This window comes from Columba livia, chromosome 21, assembly GCF_036013475.1.
Source record: "Columba livia isolate bColLiv1 breed racing homer chromosome 21, bColLiv1.pat.W.v2, whole genome shotgun sequence".
In the NCBI taxonomy this organism is placed as follows: Eukaryota; Metazoa; Chordata; class Aves; order Columbiformes; family Columbidae; genus Columba; species Columba livia.
In genome coordinates, this window is record NC_088622.1 from 8,081,745 (window position 1) to 8,097,942 (window position 16,198).

At 49.3% G+C, this 16,198-nt stretch overlaps 1 protein-coding gene across 1 annotated transcript; it reads right to left on the reverse strand.

Annotated features, from left to right (window-relative positions):
• Nucleotides 1-11,870: 11,870 nt before the first annotated feature.
• LOC135575991 (olfactory receptor 14A16-like) lies at nucleotides 11,871-12,803 on the reverse strand. Its single transcript, XM_065038226.1, has one exon. It carries the CDS (start codon nucleotides 12,801-12,803, stop codon nucleotides 11,871-11,873), a length of 933 nt encoding a protein of 310 aa, XP_064894298.1.
• Between the last annotated feature and the right edge of the window lie 3,395 nt (nucleotides 12,804-16,198).

Genomic DNA, 16,198 nt, shown 5'->3' on the forward strand with positions numbered 1-16,198 from the left:
GCCCTTCCCAGGAAGTAAGGATCACGTCTTCATCAAGTTGCCTGTGCCAGTCAATCCCAGAGCCATCACCATGGACCATGGCTCAGGGACAGCGTTCTATGGAGAAAGTATCTCTGGACCTCCAAAGGACTTTGCTCTCTATGTAAGTGACTTCTCAAGAGTGGTAGGCAGGGGGTTGCACAGCATTTCTAAGCAGGGAGTGAAGATAGGTCAAAGATTCTGGTGGCCTGAAGCTTCCTCCTGTCTCTCAGAAGAAACAGGCTCCTTGGTGTTGCTTCCTTCCCATTGTATTTCACTTTTATTCAATGTATCACTCAAAAACAAAAAAAAAACCTTTTGGAGTAAGATGCTACTCCAGGAGCCACAAGGAAAAGGAGCTGGACAGTGCATGGTCCTAAATCTTCTTGGCTTCAAACCCCAGTGGCATTTGTGATCCTCAGGTTACCTCCCTCTCACTGGGAGTGTCTGCTCCTTTGCTGACTGCCAGCTTGGACTCATTGAGTAGGCAAGTGTGTCATGCTGTCCACCTGCAGCTTCAAGTTTTTTCCTTGTGCTCATCATCCTTGGACTACGTAGCTGAAATAACCCCGTACTGCACCGACTGAAGTTCAGTCTTCCATGGTGCACCAGACGCTCTTGTTTTCTCCACCCCTGTTTTTTTGTAGGGCTTCAAGGAAGAACATGAGGAGCAGGGACAGTTCACTTTCCTGGCGGCGCTGAATCCCAGTCAGACCTTCCAGCTGAAGGTATGGGGACAAAGAGGGAGGAGAACTGTGGGAGAGGAGGAGAAATGCGGTTGGATGGGGAGAGGCTTCCCTGCCAATGGGCTACAGGCAGCCCTGTCCTTGAGTGTGTGCCACACTGGCCTTTCTTCTGCTTTAACTTCCTGGTGGCAGATGCCTGGACTGCCAGTCATCTCTTTCATTTTGGGTTTAAACTTACAAGCGCCACATTTGAAGCTGGAATCAGCTTGACTGTCTAGACCCCAAGTGCACACAAGCGGCCACATCTGGTAGGATGCAGGACTGCTGTTCTGCCAGTTGAAGAGCAGAAATACTCGGTGTCGAGGGTTAAGATTGCGGGGTGACAATAAAACCCTGGCAGATGTATTGTTAACCCCCTCTCCCCCCCTCCCCACACTTCCCCCTCCCTCTCCCCCCTTTTCACTAAGGAGAGGCGATTGGGAGGAAAAGAAGCACAGAGTGAAGAGAGTTGGAAAAAATTAAAGATGTTTTACTAATGCTACTAATAAGAATAGAGAAAATAATACAAAATATACAAAACCAATCTTGAAATTCTCAGCAACTGCAGAGCCGGCAACCGAAGTCCTGGATTAGACTCCGCAGCCAATAGGAGCTGGATTCAGTCTGTCACTGGCCTCAGTTCGCAGGGACGACTAGCAAGGTCCTCTCCTAATGTCAGCCATAAGCAGAAGGGAAAAGGGAAAAGCACACGAGATCCTCGTGATCTCCCACTTTTATATGAAGTATTCACGTGAATGGAATGTTATACACAGTTGGTCAGTTTCTGGCTCACTTGCTTCTCGTCGCCCCTCTCGCGAGATGTCCATCCGTGCTTATCAATAAGTTTGCATTCCATTGCTAGGTTTACCAAAACATGTGTCTGGTGCTCCAGGAAAATGCAGTTAATATGAAGGCTTTAGCTGACAGGCAAAATTCACTGAAAGAGAAACTTGTTTTTAGCAAAACCAGGACACTGGGCTTCCTGAGGATTTTGTTGGTGCTGGCAGTGAGTAGTGACAGGGAGGCCATTCTGTTTCTGTGGCTTCCTAGAGAAGGGAACGAGACATAAAACTGACACCAGTACTGGGTCTTCTGACTGTGGAATCCTGTGCAGGCGAGAACTTTCCAGTGTATTTGCTGAGGCATCTGGTCACTGCTTCTTCCTTTGCTGTTCTCATGGCCCAATGAGGGAACATCTTGACCATGACAGGTCAAAAGTCCCCGCAGGGCAGCAGGAAGGAAGCTGTTGAACGAGGCCATTGCTGTGGCACTTCTGTCAGCGCTCATGTGCCAGAGAGGAAAAAGCAACTAATTTCTTCTTGTCATTGCAGAATGAGCTCCCTGTGGTCGTGAATTACATCAGGCTGCAAGTGCTGAGCAACTGGGGCCACCCGGACTACACCTGCCTGTATCGGTTCAGGGTGCACGGTGATCCGCCCAAAGATGGGGGAGACGTTCTTGCTTCATCTGTCAATTAATTCCATTAATGTTCACCAAGTCGAGTTCCAGTCTGCTTTGCCTGTGATGCTGCCTGGTCCTCCCTGAGCTCACTGGAGCTCCCCGTCCTTCTCTAAACCCACCAGCTTATGGGAGACTCCAGGAGTACACAGCAAGATTTTCCTTATTAAGAGAAACAGGAAAACTCAGCTACAAATCTGCAGAAAGCCTGACATCCACACACTTGCTGCCTACTCAGGAACATCAGCAAGGCCCTGCCTGGACACCAAAGATTAAATTAATCGACACGTTTCCTGTGCAGGAAGCAACCAAGGATCAACTGAGTGTTTTCAGAAGAGGCAGATGCTGCTTCAGCTTACACCTGTCAGTCTGTTGCCAATGAGAAAATGGAAGGCTGTTTGTTTTTTTTTTTTTTTTTGTGAGATGGAAACCTTAACTGGAAAGTTGGTTCATGAACTTATTTGGCTCTCTGGGCACATATCGTGTTTATATCCCAGGAAACATTACAGAGTGATTAGCAAAGCAATCCCAGGACACTTAAGAGATCCCATAACCACACGAGTCTGTCTTTCTTTTTCACCACATGATGCTGAAAGCAGAAGTTGCGTGTGTGTGTGTGTGTGTGTGTGTGTGTCTGGGAAGCCTCGTGCTGTGAAAGCTGTCAGACACCCATGTGTTCTCTTAGGTCGAGGATGGGCAAGGGACTGGAGATACAGCAGAGGAAGGGAGAAAATGACAGACAGACACAGACAGGAGGGCCTGAGCTCCACAGCTTGCCTGGCTGTGCAGAGAGCAGGAGCTCTGGTGAGTCCTGGGCCCTTGGGGTCATGTCACCTCTTCTGTGTCCCCATCCCTCCCTGCCCCCTCCCCTTTCCTCCTGCTCCCTCTCCCTCTTTCTGCCTTTCTTCCTCTTTCCCGGCTGATTCTTCTTCCATCTCTTTCCACATCCCTGTCCCTATTTCCCTCTTGCTGTTCTGTCCTTTTTTTTTATTGTCTGTCTTTCTATCCTATTCTCAGTCCTGTCCTTTCTCACTACCTCCCCCTGTCCAGCTGGCAGCCCCTTCTTCCCTCATTCTCTTACTCTTTTTTCCTCTCACCATCTCTTTGTCCTGCTGCCCACCACAGCTGTTTTATTCCCTTCAGTACTGTCCTGACCCTGTTCCTTTGCATGCCCCCGTTCCTTGTTCTGTCACTCTGTCCCAGTCCCAGTGTATTTTAAATATTTTTTTTCATTTAATTTTCTTCTTCTTCAAACCCTTTTGTCCTGCTCCCTGCCCCCATCTTTCTCTCCTTCTCTTTGTTCTTCTGCCCATCTCATTTTCCCTTCTTCCTCCAGCTCTCTGTCCTGCTCCCTGCCCCTCTCATTCCCTCTCTGTTTCTCTGCCCTTCTCCCTGTCTGTTCCCCACTCTGGTTTTCTGTCCTGCTCCCTCTGTAGTTTTTCCACTCTCTCTGTCACTCTCTCCTGCTCCCTGTCACTTTCATTTCTCACTCCATCTCTGTCCTGCAGCCCAGCCCAGACTTTTTAACTTCTACCTGTGCCCTGCTGCCTGTCTCTCACTTTTACCTCTCTTTCCCTATGTGCTGCCTCCCTGACCATTTTTCTCTGTCTGTTTGTGTTTCTCTGACAATTCATGTTCTGCTCCCTTTCCTTCTCTCTTAGTCTCTCCCAAGTCCTTCATCCAATCAATTTTCTTTCACAGTCACAGAAGTCACAGAGTCACAGTCATAGCCACAGAGTCAGAGTCACAGAGTCACAATCACAATCACAGAGACACATAGTCACAGTCACAGAGTCACAGTCACAGAGTCACAGTCACAGTGTCACAAAGTCACAGTCACACAGTCTGATTCACAGGCACAGAGTCACAGAGTCACAATCACAGAGTAACAGTCACAGAGACACAAACACACAAAGTCACAGAGTCACAGTCACATAGTCATAGGGTCACAGTCAGAATCACAGAGTCACAGAATCACAGTCACAGCCACAGAGTCACAGTCACATAGTCAAAGAGTCACAATCACAGAGTCACAGTCACATACTCTCAGAGTCATAGAGTCAGGGTCACAGTCACATAGTCACAGAGTCAAAGATGTCACAGAGTCACAGTCATAGTCACATAGTCACAGCCACAGAGTCACAGTCAGAGAATCACATAGTCAGAGTCGCATAGTCACAGAGTCACAGTCACTTAGTTACAGAGTCACAAAGTCTCAGGTGTCACAGAGTCACGTCACAGCCACAGAGTCATAGAGTCACAGACACTGAATCACAGTCACAGCCACATAATCACAGAGTCATAGAGTCACAGTCATAGTCACAGAGTCACAGTCACAGTCACAGAGTCACAGTCACATAGACACAGAGTCACAGTAACACAGTCATAGTCACAGAGTGACAGATGTCACAGAATCACAGAAGCAAAGACACGGAGTCACAGAGTCACAGTCACATAGTCAAAGAGTCACCATCACAGAATCAAAGTCACAGAGTCCCAGTCACAGATTAACGGTCACATAGTCTCAGAGTCACACAGTCAGGGTCACAGTTACAGAGTCACAGTGTCACAGAGTCAGAGTCACATACTCACAGAGTCACAGTCACAGAGTCACATGGTCACACAGTCACGGTCACAGAGTCATAGTCACAATCAAAGAGTCACAGTCACTTAGTTACAAAGAGTCTCAGATGTCACAGAGTCACGTCACAGACACAGAGTCATAGAGTCACAGACACTGAATCACAGTCACAGCCACATAATCACAGAGTCACAGAGTCACAGTCACAGTCACAGAATCACAGTCACAATCACAGAGTCACAGTCATATAGACACAGAGTCACAGTAACACAGTCATAGTCACAGAGTGACAGATGTCACAGAATTGCAGAAGCAAAGACAAGGAGTCACAGAGTCACAGTCACATAGTCAAAGAGTCACCATCACAAAGTCAGAGTCACAGAGTCCCAGTCACAGAGTAACGGTCACATAATCTCAGAGTCACACAGTCAGGGTCACAGAATCACAGTCAAAGAGTCACAGTCACAGAGTCACAGCTGACACAGAGTTACAAAGTCACGGAGTCACAGAGTCACAGAGTCACAGTCACAGAGTTACAAAATCAGAGTCACACAGTCACACAGTCACACAGTCACACAGTCAGAGTCACAAAGATATGGAGTCACAGATGTCACAGAGGCAGAGTCACAGTCAAAGAGTCACAGTGTCACAGTAACACAGTCATAGTCACAGAGTTACAGATGTCACAGAATCACAGAAGCAAAGACACAGAGTCACAGAGTCACAAAGTCACAGAATCACAGTCACAGAGACACAGTCATAATCACAGAGTCACACAGTCACATAGTCAGAGAGCCACAGTCACACAGTCTCATTCACACAATCACAGTCACACAGTCACAGAGTCACAGGCACAGAGTCACAGAGTCAGGGTCACAGTCAGGGTCACAGAGTCACAGTTACAGTCACAGAGTCACAGTGTCACAGTCACAGAGTCACAGTCACACAGTCATAGTCAAAGAGTCATAGATGTGACAGAGTCACAGTCATAACAACAGAGTTACAAACACGGAGTCACAGTCACAGCCACAGAGTCACAGAGTCCAAGTCACAGAGTCACAATCAGAGAGCCACATTGTCACATAATCACAGAGTCACAGACACACAGTCACAGAGTTACAATCAGATAGCCATAGATTCACAGTCACAATCACAGAGTCGTAGAGTCACAGAGTCGTAGAGTCACAGAGTCACAGTCACAGAGTCACAGTGTCAAAGTCACAGTGTCACAGAGTCACAGTCATAACCACAGAGTCACAGAGTCACAGAGTCACAGAGTCACGGAGTCACAGAGTCACAGAGTCACAGTCATGGAGTCACAGATGTCATGGAGTCACAGATGTCACAGAGTCACAGTCACATTCACAGAGTAATGATCACAGAGTCACAGAGTCACAACCATATAGTCACAGAGTCACAGTCACAGTCACAGAGTCACAGAGTCACAATCACAGATTCACAGAGTCAGAGTCACAGAGGCAGAGTCACAGTGTCACAGTCACAGAGTCCAGAGTCACAGAGTAACAGGCATAGCCACAGAATCACATAGTCACAAAATCAGAGTCACATAGGCACAGTCACAGAGTCACAGAGTCACAGAGTCACCAAGTCACAGAGTCACAGAGTCATAGTCACAATCACATAGTCATACAGTCACAGTCACAGAGTCACACACACAGTCACAGACTGACAGTCACATAGTCGTGGAGTCACAGTCACAGTCACAGAGTCACACATTCACAGAATCAGTCACAGAGTCACAGTAACAATCACAGAGTCAGAGTCACAGAGTCAGATTCACAGAGTCAAAGCGTCACAGAGACTGTGTCATAGTCACAGAGTCACAGTCACACAATCACAGTCACATACAGAGTCACAGTCACAGAGTCACAGATTCACTGTCACAGAGTCACAGAGTCACTGTCATAGCCACAGAGTCACAGACAGAGTAACAATGTCACTGTCACAGTCACAGTGTCACAGTCACAGAGTTACAGTAATAGCTACAGAGTCACAGAGTCACAGAGTCACAGTGTCACAGTCACAGTGTCACAGAGTCACAGTCATAGCCACAGAGTCACAGTCACAGCCACAGAGTCAGTGTCACAATCACAGTCACAGAGTCACAGAGTCACAATCACAATCACATGTTCGCAGAGTCAGACTCACAGAGTCACAGTGTCACAGTCACAGAGTTACAGTCATAGTCACAGAGTCACATTCACAGAGTCACTGAGTCACAGTGACAGAGGCACAGTATCGCAGTCACAGAATCACAGAGTCACAGTCACAGAGTCACAGAGTCACAGAGTCACGGAGTCACAAAGTCACAGCTACAGACTCTCAGTGTCATACAGTCAAAGTCTCACAGTCACAGAGTTAGATTCAGAGAATCTCATTCTCTGAGTTACAGGGTCTAAGTCACAGAGTCACTGTCACAGTCATATTCACAATGTCACAGATTCACAGTGTCAGAGTCACAGAGTCTCTGTCACTGTCACAGTCACAATGTCACAGATTCACAGAGTCAGAGTCACAGTTACAGAGTCACAGAATCACAATTACAGTCACAGAGTTAGTGTCATAGTCACAGAGTCACGGTCGGAGATATAGAGTCAGAGTCACAGTCACAAAGTCACAGTCACAGAATCACAGAGTCACAGATTCACAGAGAGTCTCAGTCACAAAGTCACAGAGTCACAGTCACAGAGTCAGAGAATCACAATGTCACAGAATCACAATGTCCCAGTCATAGAGTCTCAGTCAGAGATTCATAGAGTCACAGGGTAACATAGTCACAGTCACAGAATCACATTCACAAAGTCACACAGTCACAGAGTCAGGGTCACAGAATCACAATCATCATTTTGTAGACTCACAGAGTCAGAGTAACAGTCAGAGTGTCACAGTCTCAGAGTCACAGAGTCACAGCACCGAGGTGCTCCCTTCTGCAGGACTGGCTGTTCCGTGTGACTGGAGTTACACGAGGGTTTACACTGAGTATATATTCTTAATTTAATTTACTTTGATTTTTTATATTTCATTTTAGTTTTTTAATTTCGTTTCATTTTATTATATACAAAGTAGTAGTAGCATGTTAGTAGTAGTAGTATATTATACTATACTATTTTTATTGTCTTATTAAAATGCTTTTTCTGAACCCACAGGTTTCTCCCTTCCCATCGGTTATCCCACTTCATAGGTTGAGGGAGTACGTGAGCAACTATTGTGATCTTAGTTGCTGGCTGGGGTAAAACATTGACAGGGAAGAATAGCAGTGGCTCAAGAATTCTTGAAAATCGCTTTCCAAGACGATGGCACTTTTTTTTTTTTGGTAGAGGGAAACAGCATGAGAAAGGAAAACCATGAGAAACTGCAGCTCTGGAGTTCCAGAGTGCAGCTCAGGATCAATAAATGTCATTCTGAGCACAGTGCTGTGGTCATTCAGAAGGACTATGGATCAGCCATGACTTTGTGTTTCAAGGAACAGCAGATGAGGATGGAGAGACAGCAGCACAGGTGGGGACACACTGGGGTGAGAACAAGGTGGGGAAGTGCATGGGGTGTCTGCAGCCTGTAGGGAAACAGCCGCAGGCCTGGGACAGTTTAGGACAGCCTGTGGTGGAGATGGCCAAGGTGTTGGGAAGGGCAAACGTCCAGACAGTCTGCTGGAAGTTGTCCTTTGACATGGACATATAATCAGGAGAGGTGGAAACTCCTGAATTACAAGAGAGATGAAATAATAAAGTGTTGGTAATAGAAGTACAGGGGAAGACCAATATTTCTTCTCCTATCCTTAGTAAACTTCCCAGTAATTCACTTTTTGGCTTTTTTTTTATTTAATTTTAATATGTTAAAAAAACAACCAAACAAAATTCTCCAATCAAACAAACAAACCAAACAAACAAAAGAAACAAAAAAACACACAAAACCAAAGCAAAAAACAAACAAACAAACCCGGACCAACCAAACAACAACCAAAACCAAACACAAACAAACAAAACCCCAAACAAAACAAAACAAAAACAAAACAAAACAAAACAAAACCCAAAAACAAACAAACAAAACAAAACAAAAAAAAACAACAACAACAAAAGAAAACAAAACCCACACAACAAAAAGTGCACCTTTCCCGGCAGACATCAGTTGTGTCACCATAAACAGCCAGTGCCATTTTAAGGGACCCAGTGTACCTGAGGTGCTGGCCTGGGATTGGCATCTGTTACACAGGACCTGGGGGAGACCAGAGCACCTTGCAGTGCAGATGGAGACTGGGCAGGGGTTCCCAGGGCATCTACACTGGCACCAGGTGTTTGTATCCCTGGAGCTGAAGACATTTGTGTCCTAAATCCATGCCCAGTTCTGGAAAACTCCTTCGTTTTCAAAGAAAACAACCCTCCCCAAAGAAAAATAAAGAAAAGTACGTTGACACCTTCCTTTGCTTTGGATCTTTGTCTTCAGTTCTTCTTATTTTAATTTTCATTGACATTAACTGACATCTGATGGGCCTACAGGCATTAAGCCACGATCATTTTGTGTCTTGCATAGCGCCCCATGCCCTCTAAACCTTCCCTGCCCAGGACTCCTCGCACTTTGCCCAGAGCGAGTCACACTGAGGTGTTGGCTGACTCACTGAAATGTTGGTTTAGGTGGTCACCTACAGCACAGGTGGATTCATGTCCCATAATCGTCTGCTCTGCTCCAGTTAGAAACAGAGCCCAACATCACAATGGGATCATAAGAGAACTGAGGTTAAAGGGAGCTCAGGAGTCTGCAGTCCAACCTGTCACAAACTGGATCACACCAAGGTGTTCAAGCTTTGATTCAATCAGAGACTGACAACCTGCAAAGACAGAGACTGTGCAGCCTCTCTGGGTGACCTGAGACAGCACTTGGCTGAGCTCCTGGGGAAAAAGCTTTTCCTTGTGTCCTGGCTGAACCTTTCCTTTTTCACCTTCCACCCATTCTCTTTTGCTCTTCTACCACACATCATGGTGAAGAGCCTGGCTGTGTGTTCTCCATGACCTCCTCGCTGGTACTGACAGGCTGTGATGAGGTCCCTGTCAGCCTTCCCTTCTTTGGGCTGGACAAGCCCAGCTCCCTCAGCCTCTCCCCACAGGCAAAGTGCTTCAGTCCCTGGCTGCCCTGAGGCCTTTTGCTCAACCCACTCCAGCTTGCCAATATCTTTCCTGAATTGGGATCTGAGATCTCAATGGAGTATTCCAGAGAATCCCTTCCCTCCATCTCCTGGCCGTGCTCCTGATGGCACAGCCCAGGGTACTCCTGGCCTCCCTTGCACCAGGGCACACACTGCCTCCTGTCCAGCTCCCTGCCCACCCAGACCTTTCCCACAGCAGCTCCCAGCCAGGCAGCCCCAGCCTGTGCCATTGCCAGGGTGAGGCCCCTGCAGGGACAGACACTGGTGTTTGTCCTGCTGGGGTTTCCTGAGGGTCCTGCCAAGATGTGCTCTCCTCCTTGAACCCCTTCATTAAGCACAGAGGCCTGGGAGGGTGTTTCAGTAAAGACCGAGGCACAGAAGGCATTGAGTTGCTCAACACTAGCATCACTGCTGTTATTAAATTCCCCTCAGCAGCACCCCCACATTTCCCTTGTACAGTCGTGGTCTCTGACGAAGTTGTTGAAGCTCTTGGTTTTGCTCTTGACTTTTCTCACAGCCACCAACTCCATGTGAGCTTTGCCTTTCCTGAAGTCACCCCTGCACAGCAAAGGTGATGCACATGGACTCCTTGTCTGCACCTGTCCTTGCTGTCACCCCTGACAGCTGCTTTGTGGCCCCTGTCTGCACTTTGCGCTGTGACAGCCCAGCCCTGCTGCCCCTCAGATGATCCCACAGCCCCACGGTGCAGGCTCAGCACAGGACAGGGTGCATTCAGGGTGGCGAATGGTCTCCCGACATGATGCCCACATCAGTCCTTGGTGCTTTGTCACCCCATGGCCTTCCTGTTAGGCAGCCTCTCCAAGCTCCTGGAGAGGCTGTGTCAGCTGTGGGGTCACAGACAGCCCTGCTCCAGGCTCTGCCAGGATCTCGGCCAGGAGAGAGGCTGGGCAGGGCTGGCCATTCCCTGAGACAGGCCCTGAGCCCAGCAGGAGGTTGGACATGGCCTCACAGGGAACCTCACCCATAAACCTGGGCTGAGCGGCCAGTGCTGGAAATGGCCCATGAGAGATGGTGAGTGGTTGGATGGTGACAAAGGCCCTGGGCCACCTTCCCAGTCTTCCCATGTCACCAAGGGCACAGAGCAGCCTCCTCTCTCCTGCACCTGCATGTCTTTGATCTGTTCCACAAGCCCTGGCTCTGCACCACAAACCCCTGGTGTGAGTCTTCACCCTGCATGGCCATGCAGCATGAAATACACACTGATGTTTTTCTCTCCCAGGTCCTTTCCAGCCCAGCCCAAGTCGTCGAGTCTCTCCCACCTCCACTGCCCTCTCTCCACCCCCAATGCCCCCTCTCCAGCAAAGCCCAGTTGGGGCTGGTCCCACAGCAGTGCCCATTGCAGGTGCTCTGGGCAGTCACCCCACAGCCTCTGCTCCTCTAAAGGGCACAGCAGCTCCTGGGGCTCAGAAAGGAGTCACCCCAGAGGTGGGTGAACATGCATAGTGAAAGGAAAGAAGGTGCTCTGTGTGTCCTTTGCTCTCCTCTCCAGGTGATCCTGAGAGGTCCTCAGCCGCTCCATGCCATCCTGTGTCCCCAGGCCAGCACAAAAACCCTGGCCCTTGAGGTCCTCAAGAACTCTTACTGCTCCCACCACAGAGCAGCCTTCCCAGAGCTGGTGCAGGCAAGAAAGTGTTTTCATTTCCCATTCATTCTAACTGTGCTGAGGATGGATCTCAGACTGAAAAAGAAAAGCTATTCTAGATTCATTTATTTCACTTAAATACGAGAAACTGCTCATTTACACGGAGTGTCTTGGTTACACAAGATGTGAGGATACTTAATGGGATGAATAGTGACATTACTTTGAAGACGTCATCACATGGAGAAAAGAAAAAAAAAATGCAGAGAAGGAAAGACAAACTTGGCATGTCATGATGTACATTGGAGCCCTTTGCAGAGGAAAGCAGGCCTATGACTGTTGAAAACACCCAGTCATCAGCTTCCTCAGAGCATCCTTGATCTCTTGGTTCCTCATGCTGTAAATGAGAGGGTTCAATGTTGGAGGTACCACTGAGTACAGAACAGACATCACCAGATCCAGGGATGGCGAAGAGATGGAAGGGGGCTTTAGGTAGGCAAATGCACCAGTGCTAATAAACAGGGAGACCACGGCCAGGTGTGGGAGGCACGTGGAAAAGGCTTTGTGCCGTCCCTGTTGAGAGGGGATCCTCAGCACAGCCCTGAAGATCTGCACATAGGACAGCACAATGAACACAAAACATCCCAAAACAAGAAGACCACTGAAAGCAAGAAGCCAAATTTCCCAGAGGTAGGAGTGTGAGCAGGAGAGCTTGAGGATCTGGGGGATTTCACAGAAGAACTGGTCCACAACATTGCCCTTGCAGAGTGGCAGTGAAAAGGTATTGCATGTGTGCATCCCAGCATAGAGAAACCCAGTGGCCCAGGCAGCTGCTGCCATGTGGACACAAGCTCTGCTGCCCATGAGGGTCCCATAGTGCAGGGGTTTGCAGATGGCAACATAGCGGTCATAGGACATGACTGTGAGAAGGGCACACTCTGCTGATATTGCAAATAAAAGGAGAAAGACCTGAGAAACACAACCTTGGTAAGAGATGTTCCTGGTGTTCCAGAGGTAATTGGCCATGGCTTTGGGGACAGTGGTGGAGATAGATCCTAGGTCGAAGAGGGAGAGGTTGAGGAGGAAAAAGTACATGGGGGTGTGGAGGTGCTGCTCACAGGCTATGGTGGTGATGATGAGGCCGTTGCCCGGGAGGGCAGCCAGGTAGATGCCCAGGAAGAGCCAGAAGTGCAAGAGCTGCAGCTCCCGTGTGTCTGTGAATGCCAGGAGGAGGAACTGGGTGATGGAGCTGCTGTTGGACATTTGCTGCCTGTGGGCATGAGGAACCTGTGCAAGGAGGAAAAGACAGTGACAAGTTAGGGGAGACTTCTCTGAGGAAAATCAAAGCCATTTCCCACATACTCTTCCCTGTCCACACCCCCTTATCCTTTCCCCGACCTTCCTTCAGCTCCGTGTCTGAGCCCTGGGTGGCACTGGCTGGAGGTGCAGTGAGGAGCAGGGCCTGTGCCTGCTGGCTGCTGAGGAGTCAGCCCTGCTCTGCAGCATGGGGTCATGGGAACGGGGAGCAGGGGCCAGACCTGGGGTTCAAAGTTGTCATCTGAAACTGCTGCTAGTGAAGAATGGTCTGTCAGCACCCAAAATATCACAGAAAATGAAACAGGATGGTAAAATAAAGTTTGAGAGGATTGAGTTTTTTACAGCTTCCTGCATATTCCCAGGAGAGTGTTGCTGGGTGTCAGAAACCCTCAGCATTTCTGCTGCACTCAGGGAGAACAGAGCGAGTCCTGTGAGACCAGAGGATGCCTGTGGGTCAGTGCAGAGTGAGGCAGCTGGTCTGTCCCTCTGTCTTGCTCCAGCTGCCCTGGGCTGGCACCTCTCTGAGATGGAGGCTGATCACACTCCCATGTTACCCTGAAAAGCCCCCAGGTGCTGCTGAGAGTAGAGGCATCCAGCTCAGACCATGACATGTGTAACCCTTTCCCAAGGTCTCAACACCCCACGTTTAGCCCAGGACACACACGGCTCATTTCACAAACCCAACAGCATTTCCTCTATCATAGCACCTCAGGACTTCTCCATGGGGAATTCAGATAATGCTAAAGTGCTATAGAATAGTTTTGCATCCTGGAGGGAAGCTCACGGCTTGGAAGGAAACCTCAAGGACATAGTAAAGTGTTCTAATGATGGCATTTGATTAAGGGAGACTCAGCTCATTCCCCAGCCCCACAGACTGCATTGCCCACAGCCCCACAGGTCAGAGCAAAGCTGGGACACATGTTCCCATGGACACACCTGCAGGAAAGGACCCACAAGATCAGGCTGTGACTCTGCAGCTGAAACTCCCATCCCCAGAGAGCCTGACAGCAAGAGCAAGATCACAACAGCAGTGACCCAGAGCAGTGGAGCAAGAAGGAAAATGCAGTGAGGATGGGTGTGAGAGAGGCCAGGGCAGAGGCAGCCGGGCACTCAGACAGCGTCACCCTTCCCCAGCTGTGCAGCCACCTCCCAGACACCAACACTGCCGGGCAGCTGCTCTCAACCCCTGTGCTCTGCAGAGGAACTGGAGCTCTGGCTGCACAGGAGCTGCTTCATGCCTTGGAGCCCCCAGCCCTGAGGGCAGAGGCTTTGCTGGGTGGGAGAGGAGGCCAGGGGGCTGCTCACAGGAGGGATCTGCACTGCAGGGGATCATACAGCGTTTTCTCTGTCCTCTCTCCCATAGCAATTCAGGGTTTAATTTCATCTCATTTCTGATAATTTCCCAGCTGCCTGGAGATTCTCCTCCTGGAAGGTGTTTCCCTGTCCATGCCTCTTCCCTGTCAGCACACACAGACCATCCCACCCTCTGTGCCCTCCCCCTGGCCCTACAGATCCTGCCTGTTCACAGGGCACTGCCTGGGGGCATCTTCCTGTTTGCACGTTGGAAAACAGGACAGGTCAGAGTAAGGCTGACGGGTCCAGCCAAGGTGATGCAGGTGCTGTCCACAGGCAGAGGGGTGGTGAAGGGATGTTCTGAGCCTTCTGGCAGATGTACTGATCACTCAAAGTTGCAGTTCAGGAGTGTCAGTGACTTGTTTAAGCATGAGAGCTCATTTTCATTTTATCCTTTCCTGCATCCCCCACCCCTTGAGAAAGAAAACGGAATAGACAGACTCAGGAAAGCTCCTTATCTGTCTGCTAATCCTTGCATTGATCTTGTCCTTGCGGCATCCCCTTGGAAAAATTGTGGGGGTGATCTGGAACTGTGAGCACCACTGAGCCACACAGCATCCACTGCACCGCACAAGCACCTTTCCTGCCCTGACTGGGGTCACTCCTTCCCCCCACAGCTTCTCCCCACAGCACCGTGGGGATCTCCCTGGGCAAGCTGAGCACTGACCCTGGCAGGCGGCAGAGTCCCTGCCCCAGCACAGCCCTGGGGTGCAGGAACCCTGCTCTGCAGGACAGCCCTGGGCAACCCTGGCTGCAGAAACAGCTTCACACACCTGGAGTCATCCTCAGCAGGAGGCACCTACCATGTGTTATCCCTCTGATGCTTTGAGAAGGAAATCCCTGCGCTGCTGCATGTCCTCCTTATCTAGACAAGAAGGTCTCTGATAGTTTTACTTACGTGTCTTGTTTATTGTCCAAGTGCTAGGAAATCCCACCACGATTTGTAGATGCAATGATGTGCAGCCAGAGACAGACTGTCTTTGAAGATTTCTCTCCTTGTGAACTCACAGCAAATCTCCCACCTTACATTGCCTTTCCCCTCTCTCTGCCTGGCTCCTCTGCCCTCAGCCCTGCTGCGCTTTGCAGAGGAGCTGCTCCTGGGCAGAGCTGTCTCTCTGCAGCGCTGCCGCTTGCCATGAGCTCCCTCTGTCCCAGGAGCCCAGCCCAGCTCAACAGCACAGGAGCAGCCCATGAGGTCCCTTTCTCTGTCCCCTCTGGGCTCCCTTGTGTTCTTCCTGGATCTCCAGGGGAATGGCCCATGAAAAAGTCTGAAATAATCAGTGATGTTTCTTCTCTCACCACTACAGAGACAATTCTTTCCTGCAGTAGTTTTTTTCATATTAAGAAATAATTTTGGCATGAGAAACATATTTTCTTGCCCCATCATTAGACAGGACACCAGGAAGGTTACAGCAAAGGATCTAATTCCTCCAAGCTGGGGGAGGAGTATCTTCAGTTGAATGAATTTAGGCATTTTATTCTGGTTTTATACTCCTAGGTGTAGAGAGACATTCAACAATCTGTGCTCTGTGGCAAAATCATGTCTGTGCTCTGAGCAAAGCCTACGCACACATGGGGTCTTGGACACTTGGTACCAGGTTTCCTGTGGCAGGTCAGAGCCGGGCTGGTGCCACAGCTGGGGTGGTTCAGCCCAGATGTGAGGCAATGTCCTCAGCCAGGGACCTGACGGGGTGGGCTGGAGCTGTCAGTGCTGCAGACAGAGCTGTGACACGGATGGAATAAACTGCCAGGCAGGGTGGCAGGAGTGAGTTCATCTGGTGCTCAAGGACAACAGCCTCCAAGCACAGCAGCAGTCCAGATCAGAACTCAGTCTAGACCTGTAAGGCAATTGAAGGTCCCCATAATGAGCTGTTACTACTGCAGGAACAGTTAAAGGAGAAACAAAGACACTGTGTGGTGACTGATGACTTTCATAAGAGAAAGAGGTGAGAATTTCTGTGTCCTCTTGTTCTCCATCTTGACCAGCA